Source organism: Numida meleagris, chromosome 1, assembly GCF_002078875.1.
Source record: "Numida meleagris isolate 19003 breed g44 Domestic line chromosome 1, NumMel1.0, whole genome shotgun sequence".
Classification (NCBI taxonomy): domain Eukaryota; kingdom Metazoa; phylum Chordata; class Aves; order Galliformes; family Numididae; genus Numida; species Numida meleagris.
The window spans coordinates 171,213,276-171,225,378 of record NC_034409.1 but is presented as its reverse complement, the minus strand read 5'-3'; the positions used below and the strand labels follow the sequence as shown (position 1 = coordinate 171,225,378).

At 36.7% G+C, this 12,103-nt stretch overlaps 1 protein-coding gene across 12 annotated transcripts in view; it reads left to right on the top strand.

Moving 5' to 3' along the window:
• Positions 1-12,103, top strand: part of NBEA (neurobeachin) — a 486,663-nt gene that overhangs the window by 119,248 nt on the left and 355,312 nt on the right. For all 12 annotated transcript variants that reach the window (XM_021377858.1, XM_021377912.1, XM_021377833.1 and 9 more), the window contains exons 10-11: positions 224-357; positions 11,668-11,776. In XM_021377858.1, coding sequence (XP_021233533.1) covers positions 224-357; positions 11,668-11,776 — 243 coding nt within the window. The remainder of the gene's footprint in view (positions 1-223; positions 358-11,667; positions 11,777-12,103) is intronic.

The following is a 12,103-nucleotide window of genomic DNA, read 5'->3' as shown; positions in this document are numbered from 1 at the left end:
CATGAGCCAGAGTTCACCATGATCCTGAAGTTTTTCTCTTTGGTTGGTTTTAAGTATAATGACTGTAATTGAAACATGACTAGTGAAATTAAGTTAAAAATATGTCTGATTTAGCTTGCATTCCATTCAGTGGTAAAGTTTTCCTGCGTTATGTTCGTAACTGTCCTATAAAACTGAGATTAGTGGATTTTCTTCGTTCTATTTCTTTCTTTCTTTTATTTAGGATGTGAAAGCTATCGTAACCCACTCCATTCACAGTGCAATTCATTCCATTGGAGGGATTCAAGTTCTCTTTCCTCTCTTTGCCCAACTAGACAATCGACAGCTGCATGACAGTCAGGTGGAAACAACAGTTTGGTAAGCTTCTTTTGAGCAATATAAACACTAAATTTAGCTAAGTTTCTGTTATGGGGTAGTCTTGTTTGTTTTCTTTTTTAAATGCTATGAATTCTGGTTTACTTTTGTTTCTTTAAAAATACATCCTGAATTTGAAAAAGTAATTTACTGTAGAACTTTGTAAATTGTAATAACCTGAGGAGATTCTAATTAAACTGGACGTAAGTGATTGGATTGAATAATGAATTCTAATCACACTGAATTTTTTTAAGGATAGTTTTTTTATGGTTTTTGTAATTTGTAAAATAAATCAATGTGCTTTTACCTGTTGATGAAATGTTGTTTACTTCTCAAAGGCTGAGCCATTTGAATCCATACTTAATAACATTCCATGTTAAGGAAAGATATCACTTTCCATGGGCAGAAAGTCACAGAGGCATGCTCAGCTTTGTTTTAGCCATATTACAATTACAGCAGGGTAGGGGAGATTTTTAAGGGACTTTTAAACAAAGGCACATTAAACCTCTGCTGTGACAACATGGACCACTTGCTGCATCCTGTCTGAGGGATCTAATTCTATTGGTAACACAAAATATGAGGAATTGTCAAAACTAAGTGTGTGGTGGAGGTAACGAAACTGAAAAGTTAATGCTTAAGATCTGTTAACTGTGTTTCCCTGTACAGGATTTGGGAACAGCATAAACAGCATAAAGTACATAATTCAGAGTACATGGATTATTTTCCTGTTCAGAATGCACTCTGCCATTAATTATTCTGGATATTTCTGGTTGCATGAAATAGCTTAATAATAAATCAGCAAACTGAAAAATAATAAATAATACTTTAAAGCCCCTACAACTTTGAAAAAGTTATCTGGAAGTTATGTATTGGTATAATTACTCCTGGAAGATCACTTATCTCAATCTAATTAAAGAAATTGATCGATTTTTTAATTTTTTGTCAAATCATCTGTTTCCCTCCTTGGCAATTATGTTGTAGCTTAGATTGCTGATAGGCTTTATTTCATGAGAAATTTTAGTGTAAATACCACAAAAATGAATACCGCAGTCTTAAAAATAACTATTACTTATCTACTTCCCAGCAGCAAAGTGATGAAAATAATTTCATTCAATTTAAATAGAGGAGAAAAGCTGGTGCTGTTTACTAATCTGTTTTCTAATATGTACTTTGCACTGAAGTGTTGTGAAGTAACAGTATGAATGGGGATGGAGATGAAGTTTTGTTTGAATAAATGTTAGAAAATATTCTCTATATGTTTTTATTTGCTGGCACAGAAATAAGCAAAATACTTTAATCCAATTTAAGGAAGATTATATGTGTCTATACACATCTATGTATATATGAATAAAATATATGTTAAATTATTAATGATCTGCATCTATAATAGATGATAAAGCAGTAACTCAGTCTGTTTAAGATGGAGAGCAAACAATGTAGGTTTTAGAAATTGAGCAAAAGACCAGTTTTTCCTATGTGGTCTTTCTAGTGAGTGAGAACAGTAATAAAACTCAATATAAAATGTGCAGAACCATTTCTGGAGTTAGTTGAACTGTGAGTAGGAAAAAAGTTCTGACTGAATACATCAATGCACTTCTAGACTTAGGTTATTATTATTTTTTTAAAGATCTCTGCAATTCATTGTGCTACAAATTATTCATAGTACAACAAGATGGGATCCCAACTCAACAACATATTGAAAAAACTTCTGAGTAAATTCTTGCTTGATGAGATGTGACACAAGTGTTGAATTATTGTTTATCTAGTATATGTGCATTATTTTCTCCTATTTGATTTAATGGGATGTGGATATGGAGAAAGAAAAGTTCAGGTGAAGAAGGAAGTAGGCAAATGAAAGAATAAAAGATCTCTTTGTGGAAAGGAGGGAGACCTTAGGGGAAGGAGAAAGGGAGATTCAGTTGTGGAGTGGATACTTACTATGCGTACTTATTATATCCTTTCCCTTTCCCTTCTTCAGGTATTGTTTCCCTTCCAAAATTCAGTTGTAGAACTGGCTGCAATACCTATTTATGCTTTTCTTACCTGTGAAATGTAACTGCTACAGGGCTGCACTTCTTTCTGAGAAGTTGTTGACATTCAGCAGTTACAAAATATCTATTTTTATAATGATACCATCTTAAAATAGATAATTTTTGTGCTTCTTTCTTTGCCAAAAACAAAAAGTGCAAGGGATGTAGACCATTATATTTCTAAAGGCTTACTCTGGCTGTAGGATTTCTCTTTCTGGAGGCCAAATGGAGGACTTAAATATTGTCCCTTGGATATCTGTGCTGTGCTTGGTCTTGCCTTATTGTGTTCCTCGGAGATGGGAAATGTCAACAGCTTGATATGCCACTCTAAGTATCCCAGCTTTCCAGAATAGTTTTTCTGAATCCTTCCCACCTTCTTCTCTCCTTCACATTTCAAAGTCTGTTTAGTTAGTTCGAGTTTCTCATTTCTTTTTTACATTTTTACTTGGAAGGAATTTGATAATGGTTCTGTGAGAGAACACCTTGCTTTTAATCTCCATGATCCACTTATAAATTCAATTTCTAAATTATTAATTTCAGTGAAAATAAAATTCTGAATTATAAAGCAGGGAAATATGAGTATAGCAACTTTGTAGCATAACGGTATTCTTCATGAATGTTCTTTATTCCTGTATGTGTATATCCTTGTATGTCTTATCTGCATTTTCAGTGAGACCAAATATTGAAGTACCCTACAATTCTACTTTTGAGGCTCTGTAGAAGTTCTTAGGCTCTCATATACTAAAAGTAGAATGATGGAGACTGAGTTCACATCTTAAATATATTTTTTTTTTTCAGTGATGCACCTGCTCTGCAAAGGAGCAGTCTATCAATCTGAATGTTAGGCTGCCACTTTTCATCCTGGTTTTGTCTCTTCTCAGAATAAAAGATTTAGCAGTTTAAGTCAATGAGATGTTTATGTAGTAAAAATAAATATAGAGTGCCTTTTTTTCTGATACTGTTGTTGATAACTTTGATCATGATACACTGGTAATACAATAGGGAGGACTTCCTTTGTTCCCTTATAGCGTCTTGCATATGGTTTTAAATTCCTTTGCGTTTGTGTCTGCTGAGCACTGACATACAGATTGATTGTGGCAAGATATTGAGTGCAATCTTTGGTACTTATCCAATTCTATTGCAGAATAAAGTACAAGTGTTAATTCAGATGTGATTGTTGCTTTGAACTGTACCATTCTGGGACCATATTGAAAAGGATCTGTAGAAGGATCTCTAGAAGGATCTGTAGCTGTTTGCTTAAATAGATTAAATCAAAAGATTTCTTTTATATACTTATTCTAGAAGTTACTAACTGGATTTGCTAGATCCCATAAGCTATACCATAGCAATTGTCAATGGTTTATGGGCGTTCGGCCTGGTTCCATGACGAATGGGGCGGGGGACCCACAGACCCGCGCCCTGGGAAAGGGAAAAGGGAAAAAAGGGTAGGGAGATGGGCCTGAGAGCAAAAACAGCGGCAAAAATCTGAGGAGAAACAAACTAATTTACTAAATAAGATATCGGAATGCAAAATAACACACTGTAATACAGTATAATTACAATTTAAGCTAATAAATCCAACACAATGAGAGAGAATGTCCAAAATTAAAGTAGGCCTTACTCTACTACCGATGATAAGACGGCTGGGGAGCAAGATGTTGCCAGGACGAGAGACGGGTGGAAAGAGCACAAGGTCTTGCAATCTGCAAGTTTTTATCTTTCCCTCTGACTGGAAACAGTAACAGAGGAGCAAAGTCCCCTGGGGTATGTAGTAGTCCTTCTCTTCTGAGAACCAGGTACATACACTACATGATGTTATGATGTGGAATACCAATAACCTAAAATCATAAAACCAAGACAAGCAATTACAAACACTTCTATTGTTTATCTTACTAAATTATTGCAGTGCACATACCCTCCTTAACTAATCTCAAAGGTGATATATAACACCTTTGCCCACTCTCCCCAGATCTGTAGTAAAATAACTATAGCACCTTTTCAGTCCATTTTATTACTAACATTATTTTGACTCTTTAATATAGACAGTCCTGATACAGAGTATAGTGCCCACCTATTACAACGCATCCAGAAGAAGGCCACAAAAATGATCCAAGGGAAGGAACACCTCCGTTACAAGGACAGGTTGAGAGAGCTGGGGCTGTTCAGTCTGGAGAGGAGAAGGCTCCAGAGACACCTCAGAGCAGCCTTTCAGTATCTAAGGGGGGGGGGGCTCTAAGAAGGGAGGTGACAGACTCTTAAGCATGGTCTGCTGTGACAGGACAAGGGAAAATGGTTTCAAAGTAAAAGCGGGGAGATTTAGATTGAACATAAGGAAGAAGTTTTTTTTACAATAAGGGTGATGAAACATTGGCACAGGTTGTCCAGAGAAGTAGTGGATGCCCCATCGTTGGAGAGACGTTCAAGGTCAGGCTGGGCGGTACTCTGAGCAACCCAATCAAGCTGTGGGTATCCCTGTTCAATGCAGGGGAGTTGGACTGGGTGGTTTTTGAGGGTCCCTTCTGATTCAAACAATTCTATGATTCTGCTGAGAGTAAGTCAGTGAAAGTAGAACTTTGTCAAGGGAGGCAACAATAATATTTCTACTCCTGCTTGTCATCTTTTCCTGTAAATGTTTTGTGCTTTGTTCTGATCAGTTAAAATCTTTTACTCTTTCTAAAATTTTTTGAGTAATTTTTATATTTAGATGATGTCTTTTTAGGTTCCTGACTGAAGTTACTGGTGTTGCTGAGTGTGATTTTAAAGGGTTAATTTAGATAACTATCCTCTAACTTGGATAGCAACTTTGAATAATTTCCAGTTAGCTTCCAGATAGGAAATAGCACAGCTTGACAGGAACTTGATGTCTTAGTTTTTTCTTAGTTTAATATGAAAAAAATCTGATTTCTTGAACTAAAAAAAAAAAGTAATGTTTCACTTCTATCCCAGTGATGCACCATCTTCTTCTTTTAGGGTTTTCTTTATAATCCAGTGGTCTTTGTCATCTGAGTTTTTATGAATATATGCAGTGAGTGATGTTCCTAACAGAATGCTTTTTTTGTAAGAGAAATCATGAAAATTTATTTCATAGGGATTACTTCTCTAACAGTTGTTCAGTGGCTACGTTATTCAATAGCTCCATGAAAAAATAATTACTATTCTCTTACTGGGAACCACCAAAATTTACAAGTTGACAAAGAACGATCTTCCTTGTTCACCTGTTGAAGTAGTGTCAAGATTTCATAAACCTGAGATCTCCTTCCCTGGAGATATTCAAAAGCCACCTGGACACTTTCCTGTGTAACCTACTGTAGGGAACCTGCTTTACCAGTAGGGGTTGCACTGGATGATCTTCAGAGGTCCCTTCCAACCCTAACATTTCTGTGATTCTGTGATTTCTGCTCTGATCTGTAATCTGCACAGGCTCTTTAAAATTCCCAGAGATAGAGATGGAGAGTGAAAACAAAATATTTATAGATGTCTGTAATCATTCATTTTTTAAAAAGAAAGAAATGTCACATTCTGGAATTCTGAAGGCTGTTATCTAGTCATTATATTTGTGGATTGCCATATTATCTTTCTTTTTTATTTAAGGAGTACTATTGCATGGCTGTTCACTGAAGATTGTAATATTGGCACAGTATAGTGTCAAACAATAATGGTGAACTATTGAAACATAATAGTTATTTTTTTTTATTTCTCTAATTTGGCATGAATTAAAAAAGCTAGGTGGTATTTGTAACTTTACAGTGTGAGTCACAACTGCCTGAACTGTAAAGGTAGGGTCTTTACAAATATGAATATTTATAGATGTGAAAGAAGTCTACTCTGCAAACCAATTCTGTCCTGAGGATTGTTGATTTTTTATTTCTATTTTATTTTTTATTTTATTTTTTATTTTCACAAGAGATATGTATGTTTGAGAGGAACTCTGGCAATGCCATAACAAAGTAACAAAGTAATTAATCTTCACGTTTTTTATGCAATGCATTCCAGAGACTTACTATCTCTACAGCACGCTAGTCATAGAGTAAGTAGTATTATCATGATCATTGGAAATATAGAATCTCCTTGTTCTGGTCTGAAACTTTTTTTTCCTACTTCTTAGTAATTGAAAACTACTGGAAAAATATCCTGAAATTAACTATATTTTCAGTAAGAGAAATTATGACTGTGTCTGATTTAGTCTTGGTATGCATACATTCTCTAATCGTTTGTCTATATCATAGCTGCACTGCAGACAAACTGATGTCTTCTAGGCAGGGCATGGTATAGAGGAGAAGTAGGAATGGGCTGAAGTATCCTTTATATTTGCCTTTGTATCTAGGGGAGTTGAAAATAGGCAAGAGTGGAGAGAAATTTTGTATGGCAGTGCACAGAATTTTGCAAGTTTAATGTGGGCCCTGCACCAATACGATGCATTTTAGTTACTGGTAAGTTTGTTAAACTGTTTGAAAAATTGTTCCTCTCAGAAGACTGTCTTCTAACCAATATTATTTCCCCTGCTTCAACAGTAACCTTTTTAAAAACATTTTAAAAATTACATTTAATTTGCTGATAAAAAATTATATTTAAAATCTTCAGGTTTAATTTATCCTCAGTTTCCAATATGATTATATAAATGGATTATCCTAGGAATATGTTAAAAGTTCAGGGTACAATCCTCTAAATTAGGCAGGCAGGCACACTAAACCCTTAGAATGCAATGCTGAGGAGAAAAAATCCATTGTGATTATGAAGGTATTGCTACCTATATATATATAAATATATATACTTACATGTTTGCATGAAGTTAATCTGAACATGTAGAAAAGGAGAAAATTTGAAGACACTGGGGAAAGCATATCTGAGAACTGTTTGCTGCTGGGTGTTTTCAGGCAGATTGAATGCTCTCTAGCTTAAAGTATAGACAACATGACATGTAAAATATATTGTTTCATGCAACAGCTGTTATTTAGTGCAGTTTCATTCCTTTCTTCCTCCTCCAAAATAGAAATATCACCTGAAAGAAATGTATGCAAGATTTCAGGGGAAAAAAATGAGACTAAGCATGTAATCTGTTTTCTGTCTGTCTTTGATCATTTTCTTCAGGTAGTAATAGATTCAGCATTCTATGCGCCATGAGAATTTTAAAGCCCTTCCTTTTTTATTTTAAAGTCCTTGTATCAGTTAAAGTTTGTAAGGTTATTTAATTATTTAATTACTTCATTGCATGCATAATGATGTGGACCAAATGCTAGCTGTATTTAATTACAGTGCTAATTTTCATCAGTGCCGTTATGCCATACAGTATTCACCTCAAACATTATTGTGCCTCTTTGTGAATGCCAGGCTACTCTCCTTAACTGCTTTTTCTGGTACTTGAAATTTTTTATGTGCTTGAAGGCGCAATGATGCATTTACATGTGCTATCCTGAGATTTGAATTAATACATACTACAGTGAGTTCTATTGTTTATGGTGGCAATCTTGGCTAATGCAAAAGGATGAAGAGTGTAGCTAGAGTTATTTCTGGCAGTCCTGAGCTGAATCTTTGCAGAGTTGGCTTGGGTTGCCTTTGTACGTCTGATTTCAAAGATGTTCAAAGCCTATTTGTACTTAGAAAAAGTCATAGAACATTCACAAATGTATTGGCTGAATTAATACATTTCCCTGAAACTAGTAACATTGACGTCACATTGCAGTGACGGTTATGGTAGTTCTGTAGAGAGCTAAAGTGTCAAATGCCATATAAAAATAGCTAAAGTCTTCACGATGGCATTTGGGCTCTGAATTAAAAAACTTTGTTGGTTGAGTCTTACTTGCATAGAACCGTAGAACCACACAGAATTGTGTATTTCTCTATCTGTAGCATGGGTAAATACTAACTGGGTTAATCAAGCCATTGATTATTTCAGAGTTATCTGGTGTGTTTTATGCATTATGAAAAAGAAGTAAATACATAAAATCTGTACTTTTAGAGCGTCCTCATTCCTTAGAATTTATATTTGGAGTCCTATCAGAATTTCTAACCATTGTGAAGAAATCGTGTTGACATGAGCTAAGAATAACTCTAGCCCATGAGTTTACATTTAATTTCATAGAAAAAATAAATTGCAATGTAGTGGAACAGGCTTTTGGAATATCACTCATAGAAGTAAAAGTGAAACCCATTAAATGTAAGTCCAGTGGCACACTCATGGTATAAAAATCTTCTAAATACATTTTAATAGTAATCTTGACTTTGCAATATAATATTAGTAGTATTCACGATTCTAGTTTAGGTCCTAGTCCCACAACTCTATTCTGTTTCTTAACTTTATGCATATGTCCTTCTGAGTCATAAAGTTACTCACAAAGAAAGAAAGAAAAATCACCAGCATGGAGTTTTATTTGACCTATTCAACTTTCTAGAATTTTTCTAAACAGAAATCTTTAAGCCTTTACATGAGCTTTTCATGGATAGCCATGTATGAAAAGAATGATGGGTGTCTTATTTTAGATAACAAATACAATAGAAACTCTATCATGGTAAGGGAAAAATGATGCATATAATCTGTTTTGAAATTGATGTGACAGTTTGACAGGCTGTTTTGATAAAAGCTTTTGAGTTCTGCAAGTGGATATTGTCTGTGTTCTTTTGCTGCTGACACTTTGTGGAGAATTCTGTATGTGATTTTTAGACTGATTATTGTGACCATCGAGCAATGAAGCTAGACAAGACACTGTTTCATGTTCATGGCATGTCTCTGCCTACAGCTGACTTTTTGCATGCCAGCCTTGCTCACCATATAGAGTGACTTCTTTTCCTCAGCATGTTAATTTTTTTTCGGTGCTGACATGGATTAACCAATATCAACATTTATTTCAGTGCTGAAGATTGTGTTTGGATGGCAAGAGAACCTTTAGCTAACTAGATAACCTGTGTAAAATTGAAATGTATAAAATGCAGGTTGGAGATTTCCTTTATTTCATAGTTGGAAATGCTACAGTTTTCACCCCTGTCTTGTACACCCCCCGCATGAGAACCTTTATGGTTATGGATACTTGTCTGTACAGTTAGGAGTTATTATAAGTATTTTATTTTTAGAAAAGGAAAGATAACTTTTTTCATTTTTAAGTCAGTTCAGTGCATTTCTGTCACCTACCTTTTTGAACAATTCGAAAAATAATGTAAAATATTTTCTTTCTGTCACAATTTTTTTTTCTTCTCCTTTTCCCTGGGTTTTCTGCAATAGATGAGCATATTTTTGTTTCCTTCTCACTACACAAGAACCAACTGTGATTTCTTTCTCCCACACTGAATTGATCTGCCATGTATTACCTCTGTTGTTTTTCATAACATAGTTTTACCTTCTCACTGTCCCCTGAAGACGTTAACATCTCTTCAGCTTTTAAACCGTAATCTTTTCTGGGCACTATTTTTTTTTCAACCTTCCCGGAGCTTTCTGAGCACCTCACAGATACTGAGCACTTCCGGGATGTGCTGCTGGGCAATTTCCTTAGCACTTCTAGAGTTTCTTTGTGCATTCCTGAATGGTCAGGCCTAAAATTTATTTTCATGCTTAATCTGGTGAAGGTGTGATAGAAGCTCTTCACCCTTGTGTTGTTACACTGCGGTTTGTGCTGGGCATTGTTGCTTGCAGAGTGACTATAGAAATTGGAATTATGGAATGATGATGCATATCTGCATCTTTTGTTGTTTAACATAATTAGTCTGGGTAGTCAAATGGTTGACACAGCCCTTGCAGGCATCAAGGGAAGGGAAATTATCATCTCCTGCCTATTCAAACTGCAAAACCTGTGGCTAGAACTGCAAGTTACAGGATCGGTTATTTAAAGCTTGGAATAATACTGGTCCTGCCAGCTTCTCCCAGAGTAGTAGTAGTAATAGCTTCTCCCAGAGAAGTAGTAGTAGTAGCTTCTCCCAGAGAATCTGGCAGCCTGTGGCTTGGACAGATACACTCTTTGCTGGGTTAAGAACTGGTTGGACGGCCAGCCCAGACAGTAGTAGTAAATGGAGTCACATCCAGCTGGCAGCTGGTCACAAGTGGTGTTCTCCAGAGGTCGGTACTGGGGCATGTCCTGTTCAATACCTTTATTGATGATCTGGATGAAGGCATTGAGTGTACCATCAGGAGTTTGCAGACGACGCCAAGTTGGGAGGAACTTTCGATCTGCCTGCCTCTGTAGGAAGGCCCTACAGAGGAATCTGGACAGGCTGCATTGCTGGGCTGAGGCCAGTGGGATGAGGTTCAACAAGTCCAAGTGCCAGGTCCTGCACTTTGGCAACAACAACCCCAGGCAACGCTACAGGCTTGGGGCAGAGTGGCTGGAAGATTGTGTAGAGGAAATAGACCTAGAGGTATTGGTTAACGCTCAGTTGAACATGAGCCAGCTGTGTACCTAAGTGGCCAAGAAGGCCAATGGCATCCTGGCTTGTATCAGAAATAGTGTTTCCAGTAGGAGCAGGGAAGTAATTGTCCCTCTGTACTCAGCCCTAGTGAGGCCCCACCTCGAGTACTGTGTCCAGTTTTGGGCCCCTCACTGCAAGAAAGACATTGAGGCCCTGGAGCGTGTTCAGAGGAGGGCGACGAAGCTGGTGAGGGGTCTGGAGCACAGGCCTTATGAGGAGCGGCTGAGGGAGCTGGGATTGTTCAGTCTGGAGAAGAGGAGGCTCAGGGGAGACCTTATCGCTCTCTATAACTACCTGAAGGGAGGTTGTAGTGAGCTGGGGGTTGGCCTCTTCTCTCTTCTAACTAGCAATAGGATGAGGGGGAATGGTCTCAAGTTGCACCAGGGGAGATTCAGGTTGGATGTTAGGAAATAATTCTTCTCTGAGAGAGTGGTCAGGCGCTGGAACGGGCTGCCCGGGGAGGTGGTGGAGTCACTGTCCCTGGAGGTGTTCAAGGAACGTTTAGATGTTGTACTGAGGAACACGGTTTAGTGGGAAATATTGGTGATAGGTGGATGGTTGAACTGGATGATCTTGGAGATCTTTTCCAACCGTGGTGATTCTATGATTCTATGACTCTATCATCAAATAAGGAGAGCTAGAAAAATGTTTTTTCCACTTCTACCTACTTGAATATGAACTCAGTGATAGGAGCGGGATTTCTACTATTATAATACATGAACAACCATTGGAGAAATTTGTCCACTGGAAATCTAATATTTGAATTCTTTCAAGGTCTTGCTCACCTCCTTAAGCCAAATTCTGTTAATTGAATAGATGGTTAATATTGAGAGTGTAACAATCTGATTTTTCTGTATTTGTAACGTGAAAAATGCTTGTTCTTTACATGCAGTGCTACCCTATTGGCTTTCTTGGTTGAGCTTCTTAAGAGTTCAGTAGCAATGCAAGAACAGATGCTTGGTGGAAAAGGCTTTCTAGTCATTGGCTACCTCCTTGAAAAGGTATGGGCATTATTTGATTTTGTTCTTAGTATTTTTCCTGTCTTTCTGATATTTTCAACCATTTAGCTGAAAGGGCTAGCATATCTGTGGTATAAAACATTTTTTGATTGTAATAATTTTAAATTGTCTACAGGAGTCTTTTCATCTTCTTTGTCTTATCTCCCAATATTCAAGTAAATGATTCTCTGGAGTTGATCCTGTTTGTCTAATTAATGCTTTTACTTTAAAGCTCTTTGTCAATCACTTTACATGCATTTTCTTTTGTGTTTCTCCACTCTTTGTCCCTCAACATCTCCTTTAGGTAAATTAAATTGTTCCTAGTTTGTA